Source organism: Nasonia vitripennis (genome assembly GCF_009193385.2).
Source record: "Nasonia vitripennis strain AsymCx chromosome 1 unlocalized genomic scaffold, Nvit_psr_1.1 chr1_random0001, whole genome shotgun sequence".
In the NCBI taxonomy this organism is placed as follows: Eukaryota; Metazoa; Arthropoda; class Insecta; order Hymenoptera; family Pteromalidae; genus Nasonia; species Nasonia vitripennis.
The window spans coordinates 174152-190699 of record NW_022279587.1 but is presented as its reverse complement, the minus strand read 5'-3'; the positions used below and the strand labels follow the sequence as shown (position 1 = coordinate 190699).

The 16548-nt window shown below is 34.9% G+C and overlaps 1 protein-coding gene across 8 annotated transcripts in view; it reads left to right on the top strand.

Moving 5' to 3' along the window:
- The window catches only part of LOC116415961, a 203300-nt gene that overhangs the window by 117823 nt on the left and 68929 nt on the right, over positions 1-16548 (top strand). For 7 of the 8 annotated variants that reach the window (XR_004345096.1, XR_004345100.1, XR_004345097.1 and 4 more), the window contains exon 3: positions 2969-3104. Coding sequence is in view for 3 of the 8 variants with exons in the window: in XM_031921990.2 (XP_031777850.1) it covers positions 2969-3104 (136 nt within the window). In the remaining 5 variants the exon portion in view is untranslated. The remainder of the gene's footprint in view (positions 1-2968; positions 3105-16548) is intronic. The other variant, XM_031922644.2, reaches the window with a different exon arrangement.

Genomic DNA, 16548 nt, shown 5'->3' with positions numbered 1-16548 from the left:
TTAAGTTTGAATAACCTAAATGACGTTTAGACTTACTGACTTAGGTGCATGTGCGCTAATTGAGCCAATTACATAACATCTATCTTGGCTTTACAAAATTTAGCCATGACTCTGTTATATACGGATGATCTGATAATTATGTTGGTTAAAAACGATCGATCTCCCTGGTAGCAAATGGCCGATAAGTTCTGGCCCGTTCCCTAGCGACTCGGTAGAAATGAAACCCAGAATTCATCGAGAAATATGCGTAGTTTCTGCGCTGAAACCCGAGTAGCAGAAGTTCTCTTAATTTTTTGCACATGCGCGTACGGTTCAGGCCAGGCACAGGCACACTAGAAGTATATGACGCGTATTGTAGAGGCTGTCTGCTATGTTATACAGCAGAATAGCATAGCAGACAGAACTACAGTTTTCACAGTTTCAGTCAATGTTGAATGATAAATATTTAGCCTATTAATTTATCTAGAATGATTTTGAAGGGAAAATATGATTTTTAAAGTGCCCATTAAAAGTGAAAACCTAACCCAACACATGCATACTGTCATATATGACAGTATATACAAACGCTGTACTGACTGACTTTATGTCTCTCTAGTGCAATTACTATGTGAAAAGTGTCATCGATGCTCAAGGTCACCAATGATGAGGTTTGTACAGGTATTTCAATCTCATCAGTATGCGAGCGCAGTCACTGTCAACCACCAAATCTCTCATAATCATGCTAAATCCATGATAATGAAGTTTGACGTCTGTTCTTTTGCATTAAGACATGCTAAATTATTTAGAAACAGCCTGACATCTCAGTTTTCACTTAACAGTCTTGGTTCGGCTTTGCACCCTGAACCCTATGGCTTTGGCAGCAAAAATACAGGTGGTCTATACATGAAAGTTGAATTCATATCATCTAGAATGAATTCAACTCAATATATTGTTACAACATGCCAACACAAATTAAGTTGCAAACTTTCGGCTCTCTAAGTATGATATGATAGTTTCCAAATGAGAGCTAAAATAAAATTGTGAAAAAAGTAATCGAAATCAATAAAATTTGATCACTTGGCCGAGGATTATTTTTGGACCACAGCCCCTTTTAAGGACATTCAATAATAAAGTAAGAAGAAGAAAACTTGAACCAGAGATTTATTCGGTATTCCTCTTTGAAAAGAATTCAATCCAACTACAACGTGCGACCGTAGCAAACGCTAATAAAAGGTAAGATTCAGATTTTTGCTTAAATTACATTCGAAAGAGAAAGGAGTAGTCGAAATCGCTTTGGTTTACTAAGGATCTGACCAATCTTCAGGAGCACTTTCCTGTAGAGGAAAGAGATATGCAGGCTCAGAAATTATTATTTAAAAAAGGGAAACTCTTCAAGTTTCCACCTAACAGTTTGTAGATCATAAAAAAGTCAAAGATTAAATGAATCTTTACTGCAAATGTAGTAACTGATAATGAAGCCTAAGATACATCATTAGTATATTTCGGAAATTTTTTCATCTAAATCTTTTTTGTAATTAATGCTTATGGTACCTTTTCTGTATATTTTGAGTATTTTTTGAAATTTCATTTCAATTCTTTCAATTTTGGATTACATGCTATGGTTAAGAATAAATATGGTTTGCTGAATTTTCTCATAGTTGTTATTGCATCTTAAAAGTGTTGTTGCATGTACCTGGGAGTCTAATATATGACTATTAGTTTTTACTGTAGCATAATGGGAAAAAAGTCAGTTTTTCATTTTAATTATGCGATTTTGTATCATAGCGATTTTTAAGTAAATTAGAAAAAATGTACCTGAAAATAAGTAATATTTGCTATTTTTTCACAACGGACAATTTAGGTTATCTTCCATCGTTCTTTCGTTATATACCAGAATGTACATTTTTAAATAACTACACTGCGGAACTTCTTAAATAAATCAGGATGATTAGTTATTCAAAAAATTATTTCCTGGGAAACAAACTCTATTACTGATAGAAAAACGTATTTTCCTTCTTATGGAAGCTTTGAATTTTATAGTCCGAGTTAACTAAAGAAAAAAGGCATAAATTATAGAAAATTCGGATTCGGAAATATTTTCTTGTTATCTTGATTCTCATTTTAATATGAATCTATCGATCTCCTCAAATTAAGTATACAACTTAATTCTTTTCTTTGAGCTGCTGATTAGTTTTATTGGATTTTCAGATATTTTAGATTTAATTGTTATTAATATTATTTTGAAAAACTTCAAATTTATTCAAACCATTATAGAATAATGACAATAGGGAACAGATATAATATTTAAAACCTTTTTTAGAATAAAGTCAAGGTTAAATCTCACAAATAAGTAGAAGAGCAACGATTTTTACCGCTATATTTATTAAGTAATATTTTAAAAATTCGGTTTGCTAGGAAGATATGTATCATATATAGAACTAAATACTTTGAGTTTTCGTGTCAAAAAAATGATGTGCACCAAGGGCTAAACGGGTTTTATGACCTCGTATGGATATTGCAGCACTGCAATCTCGACACTGCTCCCTATTATACTGACAGCAGAATTTTCGCGCGCCCGAAATTAGTCTGTACAGACACTCATGACATCATGCTTAAGTACGAGTCTCAATGTATGTTACACAAAAATACACTCCACGCCCTTTCGCGATATCGAAACTGCAAGCAAATGTTCGAAAATGCACTGCCAAACGCCTAAAATGGCAACCACAATCACTCTTTCGATGGACACTTGTTCATGTGTCTAACAGAAGTTTGGTTAATCCAGGATGGCAACATCTCCGATGGTTCTATTTGTTTGCACCATTACTATCTCTATGTTTTTTCGAGCGTAATTACACTTCTTTGCTTGCGCCTATTCATATAGAGCTAGCAATAGTGTGCAACTAAATTTGATTCTCATCGTATATGCTTATAAACTCGTTTGAATAGAAAAACATTTCATGAATATTTAGATGTTTATTTATTGCAGGAATCAGAAAGTAATGCAACTCAAGTAACTTTGACGAACATAGATGTAGATGCTGCCGGCTCCTTCAGCTGTGAAATCACAGTTGATGAACCCACATTTCAAACAGCTGTAGTTTCAGGAATCATGAATGTCGTTGGTATTTATCTACATAATATTAAAATTCTTTAATTTGGAAAACAATGCCTTCTATAAATAACCCTATATTTTGTTAAAATACTGTGAAATGTGTCGCCGTATATCTGATTACTCAACCATTGATGCGTCGCGTCGACGGCGAGCGATCGAACGTGCAAAGATGTACACGCTGCATCTTTACGCGTGAGAACTGCAGGTAGTGGCGTTCCCTGCTGACGATACGTCTAACAAGGAAAGGTACTCAACCCGAACTCACCGATTTTGATGATTTTCATATATGTTGTAGAACATAAAAAAATAAGAGACAGGTATTTTTTTTTATCGGCTAACTTTCACTTTTAAGGGGCAAAAACCTCCCCTAAAGTTAACCCCCAAAAAGCCTTTTGTTTAAATAGCTCGGCTTAAAATTAATATTTTTCAATGAAACAAATTGGAGGTTATTTCTTACAAAAAGAGCAAGTATATCATGGTGATTTGAAGAGTAAGGGTAGCATCCCTTATTTTTTAGGGGTTGAAAACATATATTTTTTGGCATAATTTTATAATAAAAATGTTTAAACCGACTAAAAAAAATTGGAAAAAATGTTTAAACATCCTTAATAACAAAATTTAGTTGACGTCTTTCGGTGTTTTCATAAATATTATCCCTAAGGGGGTAAACCACCCCTAACACAAAATAACTGTAAATATGTAATTCAATAAATAATATTTCGTAGAAAGTTTGTATATAGAGGTTTTCGAGGTCGCTGATTGCAAATCTGTTATCAGATTTTGAAAATTCAAAATGGCGGAACCAATATGGCGGACGGAAATATCGAAAAAAAATTTTATATAATAAAAAAGTTTTAAACGACTAAAAAAATTGATCTATAATAAACAAATTAAGTTTTTCGATTTTTTCATAGATACTACCCTTTAGGGGGTAAACCACCCCTAACACAAAATAACTATAAGTATACTTCAATCCATAATATTTTGTAGAAGGTTTGTATATAAGGGTTTTCGAGATCGCTCTTTGCAAATCTGATATCAGATTTTGAAAATTCAAAATGGCGGAACCAATGTGGTGGACGAAAATGTCGAAAAAAAATTTTAACTTTCATAAAAACTTGTTATAAATGTGTGATCTTTGTAGCCTGTACATGTGAACTAAAGAGCCTTAAACCCTAAACCCCTAAAGAACAAATAGGCTAAATGGTTGTGCTTTTTAACCAAACGACTCCAAACCCCTAACCTCCAGCCAAGCCGAAGGCCTATGCTTTACCGTAGACACGAGTATAGACATATAACCGATATTTTATTCTATCATTTTGTATGTAACAAATAACGTCTCGTTTTATGTTTCAATCAAAGATTATTTATTTTTCTGCTTTTATAAATTAGCATAATTTCAAAAGTAATTTCATAAATTATAAAGTATTTCATAAATTGCATAATTATATAATTTTATAAATTCAAAAAGTCCACACTTTTTTGCAAACAAAAAACATAGGTTAATAAAATTAGTTTATCAAACTCTTTTGCGTTTTGTAATAAAATTTAATGTTGTCAAACTTGGGAGTTTTTCATTGTTACAATTATTTCGTAAGCCGAAAGTTTTTTAGATGAATTCTCGAAGTAATGATTATTGTATCTATATTAAAATATTTACAGTCTGTCAAAAAATCTAAATTTAATAATAAATATTATTCTAATTATTATTATTATTTTTCATTATCATTGCTATTATCAGTATTACTGTTATTATTGCTATTGCAATTATGCTTATTCTTCTTCTTATTATTATTATTATTATATTACTATGATAATTTTTGTTATTGGTAAAAATACATAAAAGAATATTAATACTCGAACTTCATTTGCAATTAAAGAACACGTTGTTATTGAAAGGGAATTTTATATGCATTCATTAGTTTAATGAATGTTATCGTACATTCAATGATAATTCCACAGATAAATGTCTTTCACTCATAAAAGTTGTTGACAATATGTGCGAATCAGTATGTTCTTTTTTTAGATTGTTTTCATCGAGTGTTTACCTCAGCTGCCTGTGTTATTTTTTAGGCAGTGAGTGAGTTTTGTGGGTATTCTAGTTCGATGCCGGAAAGTACGAGTTTGTGAAAGTCGATTTTATACCCGTTTAATGCGTTTAATTTAAATTAAATTATATATAATTTAAATTAAACGCATTAAACGGGTATAAAATCTGTTTAAAAACACCTTTTACAAGGTTAAATGTTGTCAACTATAAGTTTGGTCTCCACCGTGGCAGAAAATAACCCAACAGTTGATTCTGGTTGGCCAACGAACCTTCTAAAACCGTCACTTTGGCCAACGATTACCGTTAAGTTCAGAATTACTACGTCTTCTCGAGAGCCTTATTATCTCGCGTATCTTGTCTTTGAGGACCTGCTGCTCATGCTATTGAGCAACCTAGATCATCTGGGGCGTGAGGGTCTTGATGATGCTGGTGGACAGCAGCGGTAAGCTTGAGGTTGGTCGGACTTCCGACACTGCCGATCTATGGGGGCCACGTCGGCTCCTCGTTGACGTCTATCGCCTCCTCATTGTCCTCGAACTGGATCAGACGTTCCGTCGCAAACTCGTTGTCTAACGCACCGTTTTTGCAAACTCTGCTGCACTAATATGTGAGGGCTGACCGAAACCGCTTTAAGGGAAGAAGAAGGAAGACCTTGTCGTTCGCTGTCGACTCATTCCGAAGAAACAAGGGTATAAGGTCTTGGAGAGAGCATATAGTTGCCGTTGAGGAAACTTGAGAAGTACGAGTCGAACAATCATAGAAGGCTCGTCGTCGAGCTCGAGCGGTGAGAGCTCGTGAAGCCGAGTTTGTAGATTTTCCGTGGATCGCGGTGTCGATCTCGCTTTTCTCTGTTGTGGCAGTCCTGAAGCGATTGGCTGGTGCCCAGTTTCCAGTCCACCGATATGAACCAACGGTCACAAGATGTTCGCTGATGTAGAGCACGCTGTTGTTTAGTCTCTGCATTCACACGTCGTGATCGTGATGATCCATGCGAGTGCTTGCGTCGAGTCTTGGCAGGTGTTCGGCGCCTAAATATTAGACACATTATTTTAGTCGAGAGGTACACTAGCGGTAGCACGAAGGTTCTTTAATAAACGCACGATCATGCACAATCACGCACAATCGCGCACAATAGACAGATTCGCGAGAGTTTGTGAGCACCACGCAGCTCCGAAACACCACTGTTTTAGGCTATGTATATCTTTACACATAGCCGGACGTACTCTGCTGTAGCGTGTGCCTCTGTCTTCTCAAACAAACACTGATGCAAGTTTGTAAACGATGCAAGAAAGACTGTATAAGGACAACTAGACAACTTCTAGTTTGAAAAATCTAGTTCGCTTTCCTCATACATCTTGTCCCAATAACTTAACATCTATAACAGGATATAATTTTGGGCCTTACAATTTTTGGGCCTCAAATATTTTTGGGCCTTAACAGTTTTGGATCATAAAATTTATAACCTTAAAATTTGTAGGCCTTAATAATTTCGGGTTATTTAAATATTCCCATGTGCCGTGAAGCCATTCATATATTTTCTCAATAACTGACGTATTTATATCTATTAGTATAATTCTTATCTTATTTGAATTTTTTGAAGTCCTATAAACTGTGTAACAACATAGACATAAAAGTAACAATTTCAGACCCTTCTCAACGATCACCGAAGCGAACAGTGCCCCTCAACTGAAACCCATACAGTCGACAGTCATAACAAGTTTAATAAGTATAATGTAAAAAACATAAAACCATGTTTATATGTGCCATATTATCAGGTATGACATTTCTTCGATGGCCAAAATTCAGAATTTCCATTTTTCAGCTACCGCAGACTTACTTGAGATTTGGGCTTTGAAGTGCACTTTTATACTAATAGATATGCTTCAAACATATATAGTTTCCAGATGTGTGGGGTTTCACAAAAAAATATTACTTATAAAAGTTTTATGAAAATAATCAACAAAAATTGTTTAAACACCCTAGTGGAAATAAAAAATGTAATAAAGGTAATAAAATATAAGAAAATGTAACAAATCGTACCATTTTGTACGTTTTTGTTGGATTTCGAACCTTTTTTACGTTTTTTTACAGTTTGCTACATTTTATTACATTTTGTTACATTTTATCACATTTTATTACAAATCCATTGATCCAGGATTTCATGGGGGTCTCTTCTTTGAAACGACAAATGTAACAATACGTAAAAAAGTATAACAAAATGTAAAAAATTGTCTGTAAGCGTGATATTATATAAGAAAAGGGCGATTTTTTTATTTTCTTACATCTGCTTACATCCCTTTACTTTTTCTTACAATTTCTTATGTATTGTTACATTTTATTATAAAATTAATAATTAAAAAAAAATTGACTATATTAGGCGGTAAAATAACATATGTAATAAAATGTAATAAACTGTAAAAAAAAGTTAACAAATCTGAAGATCTAAGAAAGTGTACAAAAACGTATGAGAGGAAAGGTCCGAAATCCAACAAAAAGGTACAGTTTCTTACATTTTCTTACTTTTTTTTAGTTTTATTACAATTTATTACATTTTTTTCCACTAGGAGTAGATAGGCTATAGGCATACCAAAACATAGGCATACTAAAACACCCTCTCTCCTCTCAGAGTATTTTAGTACCCGATGAGAGAGTGGGAATTTTTTCTCTCTCTCTCTCTCTCTCTCTCTCTCTCTCTCTCTCTATTATGTTTTGGAATTTCTATAACGTTCTCTACTTTTTTTAAAATTTTTTTTATTTTACTTTACAGTTTATGCTGATAGAACAATTTTATGAGTTTGACGTTGTGCAATGCATAGGTCGTCTTATAGCTTGGATTATGATTTGTGCATACTTTGACGCACTTAAAAGATGGTTTTGACGGATAGACATACTGTTCAATATTGTGAACAGGAAATTTGAATTGTTGAAGCCATTTCTGTTTTAATGCATCCATGACAACAATTTTTGATGCATCATTTAAAGCGTCACGAAGCAAGTTTCCGATTTGAGAGTAGTCATGTCCATCATTTTTCCACCTGATGCCATGATAATTATGTTTGAGCTATTTATTTTCCCTTTGCATTTTGTCTGAGAGTTTTTTCCATGAGAAGGGATTTTTGAATGTTAGAACAATAGGATCTGCACTATTTTCCTTGAGAGGTATGATTGCTAATTCCTTTAGAATATAATCTTCTTCAGTTTGTTTGAAACCAGTCATGTCTACTGCATACTCCATTTTCCGGTGCAGCTTAGACGAGCTTCTTGACATCTCTACTAATAGGATTGTACTGAACGATGCAATCGTGTAAGATCAGACAGTAGGCTGAAGTGTTAGCAGGAAAATCTTTTTTAGCCTCAAACTCCAGACGTACATCGACAGGAGCGCTCTTGGGAGATTCGTTTTGTCGTGAACAGTCAATAACTACGAGTGGTGCAAAGTTGAGAAACGAAGACTTTGTCAGCAGCGGTTGCGGATCTCTTCCATAGTAGGATTTTTGAAAATTAGCGTATATATCATAGAGAATGGCAAACTGATTTTTAGCTATATCGGGATTCATATTGTTGTATGGATAATATTGTGAATTCAAGAAAAGTTTCACATTACTCAACACACAATGGTCAAATCGACTGTCGTTTGCAGTTCTCAATGATTTTCTCTTTGTTTGCAGTCCAAAAATCACAAAACGAGGTTTCTCCAATTGATTTGATGTTTTCACCGTCCAGACGTGTTTAGTAGTGCTTAGGAGAAGAGGATATTCAAATAACTCCCAAGAACGGAAACACATGGAGATAGGATTATCTTTACCAATGAAATTCAATAGCTGGATTTTTTGTTTATCAGATGCAACAACATATGGCATCAACCACTCTATCTTTGATACTTTTACTTCGTAATCTTCATAAGTAGTTACACCAGATGCTGGCAACGTCAAAATTTCCCTTGTTATCTACGACCGATTTGATATCGTCTTGAATACCAAGCCAGCCTGCATTCTACAGCATATCATTCTGATTCAAATTAAATGAAATCAATCCTTTCATAACACTGCTCAGACCAACATTTTTACTTTTATCTATCTCCACAGCATTAATCTCATAACGAATTTCATCAAACAGATGACAAATGTTATTGTTAACAAATTTAGTTTTAGCAAGTGCTGCTGATCCACCTTTTACTTGCAACTTTCCACATATATGGATACAGCTGCGCGATGGAAAGAGACATAGATCTTGATGTTGGATAGAAATACGAATTTCATCACTGTTGTCAAAAATTAATGATGAATATGGTTGATGTGCGTGTACTTCGTAATGAGCAATATACTCATCGAATACGACACCTGATCGAATGCTTAAGGAACTACTATGATTTTATATCCCGGAGGCACTCTGGGAAAGAACTCGATGGATTGTATGAACTTTCTTATTATTGATATAAGTACCTCCAGTAATATTGCACTCAACTCTGAGTGCATTGATTCTCAATATTTTCACTGGTAAATCAGAGCTGTGTTGAATGTTTTCTTCGAGAGTGCGAGTAGCAAAGCCAAGGAGGCGGCTTATGGAATCGTGAGGTGTGAGATCTATCAGATGACTGCAGAGAATTTCACTTCTAAGAGTATTGTTGTTAGCTTTCAACGAGAATTCGATTCCTTTGGATTTCAAATTTGCTTGTAAAAATTGATTAATAGCATCAATCTCATAACTGCCAGTAGGAATATTAATAATAATATATCCGTTTAAATGCAGTTTATTATTTGAATAGTCAACATTGGGAATAGAGTTAAATGATAAAAGTTCAACTAAACCCCATACAAAATTTGTATGCTTCGGTAGTTCAATCGAAGGGAAATATTGCGCTTCTTAGACAGATGAGTTTCCTGAGAGACTCAGAGTGAAGCTATCTTCCATGACTGATCGGAAGATAATGATTCTATTCGTCAGTGAGCACCTCTTTTATAGTCTCCCAGCTAAGAAAAAGAGACAAAGATGGCCACATATAAATGAGTCAAAATTTTGATATCTTTTATAGTTGTATATCACTTCTTTCACGTTAAAATACAACATGCGATCTTTAGGAGGTTTAAGATCGCCATAACTATCAAAATAAATCACTTCAGGACCACGTTTGCGATAGCAAACCCAGTGAGTGCCTCTATTTTGAAAGTCGTCCAACTTTACCACTGCTGTTTCATTATGCCATGGACCATCGGGCGGTAGATTATTTCTCATGAAAACACCTCTGAAATCTGAGATTTTCATCATATGAGCATATTTTTTTAGATCGTAGTCAGTCAGTGCACGATTTGGCAAAGTTAAATCGAAGTTTTTTTTTTCTATTGACTTGATGACCACGACCGATATGAGGTTTCATAAATAATCCCATTCCAGTTTTATAGGGCTTAAGATGAAGACCTTTGCCTAAAGCAATAGCTTCCATGGTCTTATTATGCCTCTTACTTTCTTCATGATTTTTCTACGCAGCTTTAGCATCATTAACTGTTTTAGCTATTCCAGCAGCGCCTCCTGCTAGAGCACCAGTTGCACTTAGTGTAACAATGGAATGAGAAAAGGAAGAACTCCACTAATTTTTTATGGAAGCGGCAGAACACGTGGAATGATAACTTTTTTCTTTCCACCTACACTTTTAACAGCTTGACGTCCACCCTTCAAGTCTGATTGAATAACCTTGCGAGAACTTTTACTTGTTGACATTGATTTTTTAGCCGCAGTCACTAACTTATTAAATTTCAGTCCCATTCCAGTTTTTCCTTTTAATTTCATAGCATTGCTAACAGCAAAAGCAAAAGCTTTTTCGGCAAGACTAGCATCCTTAGCTCTGACACGTTGCATAGCTTCCTCAGCAAGCATCTTGTCAGCAGCTTTACGATCTCCGTTTTTATCGGAGTAAGCTATGTCGTGTTTTTTACAAACCTGATCAAGCGGATTAATACCAGCATCTCCTCCTTTCATTCGCTTTTTCAATTTAGTTCCAGGACCGAAGTATTGATACCTGGAAGATGCATTTCAACAGGTAAGTTATTGATAACTTTATCAAGCAATCCATAGCTTTTCGGCTGTTTCTGAGATTTGTGTATGATCATCTCTCTTCGAGTGTTGATTCACAACTGACGTTCATGGTATAAAACGAGCGTTTATATTTCGAGAGCTCAATGTTATATTTGACTCTGTTGAGTGAACATGGATTTTACCGTGCAGAACGTCAAACTCCCCGTGACAAATTTCGATTTTGGAAAAGAGAAGAGAAAAAAGCGCCATGGGGAATTACTACCAGATAGTATAGGAGCAGTTTTCTGTGGACCATCGAACTGTGGAAAAACAAATAGTTTATTGGCTTTAATAACACATCCCAATGGTCTTAGGTTTGAAAATTTGTATGTATACTCTAAATCCTTGAATCAGCCAAAGTATCAATTTCTCAAAAATGTCCTGGATCCGATTGAAGGAGTATCATATCTTCCGTTCAGTGAGCATGAATCTGTAGTATCTCCGGATGAAGTCCTTCCAAATTCAATTATGATTTTTGATGATGTAGCATGTGTTCATAACGTCAGAGCATTCTTCTGTATGGGGAGACATAAAAGTGTAGATACTTTCTATCTATGCCAATCTTATGCTCATATAGGAAAACATCTGATTAGGGATAATGTCAATTTGTTAGTAATTTATCGACAAGATGATGTAAATCTTAAACATATCTATGAAGATCATGTGAACACCGATTTAACTTTCAACGAATTTCGGAATCTTTGTTCAGAATGTTGGAAGAATGATAGATATGGATTTATTGTTATTGACAAAGATAGACCGATGAATGAGGGTAGATACAGAAAAGGATTTTACTGTTTTGTAATAAAAAAGGAATTATGAGTCTCAAACTTGCTCAGTTCAGTTGTAGACATCACCACGTCAGCATGTCAGACTTCGAGAAAGAGAAGAATGTTCTTAGTGAGCTCTTGCGAGCTCGTGAGGCTATTAAAAAAAATACACTTTATTAAAACAGGAGAAAGGTGATTTTAAAAAAGTCATCGTTGATACTCTAAAACCAGTCATCACACCACTTGAGAGACTTGTTGAGATGAAAAGTGAAAGCCCACTGCAACAACCATTTAATCATATTTTGGATAAAAACAGCAGCAGTAAGAAAATGAAAAAACGAATGAAAATCGATCGATCAAGTTTGCAAAACGATCAAAATACGAACAATAAATCAAGTTTATTGGATTATACTGTTTATGATTATGATGATGATTATGATGATGATGATCATGATGATGACACAATAACCAATTCTACATTTAGATCCGAGAGTGGAAAAAATGAATCAGCTGAAGACTTTTTATCATCGCTACATAAAAGCGGTAGAACGATTGATAATATATACGGACTGCGAAAGGTTGTGAAGTGTATATGATGGGTGATTCAGAAATTGAATTAGTTGATAAATATGTCAAAGTCAGAAATGAAAGTTATCCTAAAACGAGTGGACTGACGAAATTGCTATTTAAAAAATATCCGGATGATCTTCTTCTGAGCTCATCAGATCGTGCAAATTATCGCAAGATTCTGGAAGCAACAAATACTCATCGGAAAAAATTCAGCAAACATGAATCTATACGAATGTTGAGAAGTAATAAATATAAGAATATTTTAGTACCAATGTTCCGCAGCACTCCACGTAAAAAGAACAGTAGCAGCGGAGGAGGGCTCATACCTAAATATAAAATAGCTAAGAAAAATTATTCCATTGATCTCGTCTACTGGGATGATCCAAACGAGCTACTGAGAGACTTCGATTATTGATTGCCGAACGATCAGCTGAAAATAATAATCACGTCAATGAAATCCAGTTGATTATTGAGGAATTACGTGAAGCTGGGCATATATATTGATACGCAACTTTCTTCTTTGCATCAGTACTACCATGAGTCTCGATGTGTTTGGAAGAAAACTTGAGTGCTCGCAAGTGAGTCGTGGTCCTCCAGGCATTGGTTTCAATTTTACACCGGACGGTGATTTTGATTTAGAAAACAAGCGACTTTGCAACCTAGGACCGCCCAATCATCCAAACGATGCAATCACATTGCATTCACTGAAAGTTATTCTACAAACTGAAATAAATTATATAGCTGCTAAAATTGCTGGAATTGGTGAAGTTATAGAAGAATATAAGCAGCAGGTTGAAAAATATCAATTGGAAGTGAATGCAAAATTACGTTATCTTTATAGTACAACTCTTCGCAATTACTCTGGTGTTGATTATATCATTGAAGAAGTGAATAAACAATTAAAGGTTCGTATAGACGAATTTCCAGATGGATTTTCATCTATTGTAAAGGAAGATGGAACGTCATAGAGTAGCTGAAGAGCTGCACAAGCCAGCACGTCGGCGATACAAGAGAAGAAAATATGACATACGTGGAATAGACGAGACTTGGCAAGCGGATCTTGTAGAAATGATACCATATTCTAAAGAAAACAAAGGCTTTCATTACTTACTCACTGTCATAGATATATTTTCAAAGTATGCATGGGCCGTGCCAGTCAAGTCAAAGAGTGGTAAAGATGTTACTACAGCTATGAAGTTAATACTAAAAGAAGGACGAGTACCGAAGAATCTACAAACTGACCAAGGAAAAGAATTTTACAATTTATTTTTCAAAAACTTATGAAGAAGCACAATATACACTTATACTCTTTACATAGTAATCTTCATGCAAGTATATGCGAACGATTCAATAGAACGTTAAAAAATGCAATGTGGACAGAATTCAGCAAACAAGGAATCTATAAATGGTTGGATATTCTACCTAACTTGCGCAAAGCATACAATTCGAGAAAACATCGGACAACAGGAATCGAGCCTGAAAATGTTACACTGGCAAATGAGCGAGAAGTCAAGAGACGTTTTCCAAATGAAAAGTCGCCAGTGAAAAAACCGAAATTTAAAGTAGGAGATAAAGTACGAATAAGTAGGATAAAAAATGTTTTTGAAAAAGGTTACACGCCAAACTGGTCAACGGAAATTTGCACAATAACGCGAGTTGTAAAAACAGATCCAGTAAATTACCATCTCAAAGATTATTGTGATAAACCCGTCTCTGGCGGCTTTTATGAAACGGAAATTCATAAAACTATGTATCCGGAAATTTATTTAGTAGAAAAAGTTTTAAAGAAAAGTGGTAAACGCTTATATGTTAAATGGTTAGGATTTAGTGACAAGCATAATAGTTGGATAGATAAAAATGAGATTGTATGAATTATTTAAGGTTCAAATAAATAAGAAAGCAATTGTTATTATATTGAATAATGTATTTATTCATGTAAATTGCACACTAGTTTGAACAAATAAATAAATAGTATTTAACAATTATCAGTCTTTGTATTTCATTATTTTAGCATGTGGTGAAAAAAAATTAAAAGAAGTTCCACCCTGATACGTTATAAATGAACTAAGTTTATTTGCTGTATTAGAGAGATTATTGAAAAGTTCTTGATCTTTCAACATTGCTGAGATCTTTTCTGGCAGAAATATTTGAAAGCTGTCATCGATCTCGGCGAAGATCTTCGTGCCGAATCTCGTCTTTACTTCCTTGAGCGCAGTCACCATGTATGCATGATCTTTTTTCTAAGTCCATGGCTTTCTTCTTGGGCAAGAACTCCCGCTCAGCAATTTTGTTAAGTGCAGATAGATCCATTCTGAAAAGTAAAAATATAAGAATTTGTGTTAGAGAAAATACTTTCTTTGAGAAGAAAAATAGTGAGAATCAGCTATGAACTTACTTGGAGATGTTAAGTGAGTCTTGGTTTCTTCTCTAAAGGCAGGTAATTTTCAAGCTCGACTGCTCGAATGTGCTCTTCACCGTGCTGCGTCGGTTGATAAAGCCCATTCCCCACCATGATGTCTGCCCCTTCCATGGCCTCTTGTAGAATATCCCTTCTATCGGAAGATGCCCCCTCCATCGATGGATTCCATTCGTGCATATACTCCTCACAAACATCGTATTCGATAATGATTTGTTCGCCTGTATCGCCATTTAAGTGTTATTGCTACTCGTGCTGCACTGTTTTCATTGGTCACTTCGTTCCCCCTCTCCATTGCTCTCTCGCTTTCTTCTTCAGTATTGGTCGCTTCATACCCTTTCTCCACTTCCATCTCCCCCACTCTTTCTTCTCTTGTATCAGCCATTTTTTCATCCCTCTTCATTTGAATTACAGTCAGCGCCATCTGTTCCTCAATAATTCGATAATGACCCCAAGGCAAAGTGTCTATGCTATGAGGTAATAAGTATCTTTTATCATCATGCGGACTTAGTGCTATTTTATTCTGTTTTTCAGTATGCACTACATGCAATTTAGAACGAATGTTGCACTGCTCACGTTTAACAATAATTTGTTCTTCAAGACATTTTCGATAATCTTCGAACGTGATTGTTTTCTTCACAACACTCGATTTTATGCCTTAGGCTTTCTTCACAGTCTCAGATCCATCTATCAAAATACTATACATTTTGCTACGTAAACCAATAAATTCCTTCATAATCTTGCCACAGCATTCATCTTTCATTAATCTAGGCACTTTTCTATTGACACGCGGGATTCCAAATTGATTGTTCTCTTTGTAATCAGAAGTATCAAATTTGTGCAAGTCTTCTTTCATTATTTTATACATATCCACGTCAACGACTTCGTATATTAGACTATCTGTGCCGGTGTAAAGGAGTTTATATTTGTCCCCAAGTCGACGCTTCATATATGAATAATGAAAATCGTATAACAATGTTTTAGACAAATCGAGAATGCTGAGACCAACATATATTGTTTTTTTAATTGTAATACTCGTCCTCTTTAGCTGTATAGCAACCAAATTTTCATCAAACATAGCACAACTATGAAAATTTGGTTGAGCTATACGTGCTTCTGCTCCATATCGACCAGTGAATTTATTCACTAATCGCACATCAACGCGAGATCGTTCTCGCTCGATGCACTTACCATATACTGCATTAATTAATAACTCGTAGAAAAGCTTTTCAAACTCATTCTTGGCCTGCTTTCTCTTCTCTGTATTAAATTCAACATATGGTTTGAGCTAAGGCTTCTGCTCAAAACTCAGAATCCTATGCACTTTTTTTAGTCGAAGTCCATTATCTAATACCTGTTTTAACGAAAGATAATGAATGACATACCTTTTCTTATCGTTCAAAGTAGTCAACAGCTTTTGTTTTGAGCCAGGGGGTGTACAAAAAGGCAAATCTTGATGATCATCATGTATTTCTTCAGGATACTCTAAATCTACTTTAGCAAAGTAGCCTGTATCAGAGTCTGGTGGTGCATTGAAAAAATTTAAATTCGTTTCATATTTGATCCATTTGAATTTTCC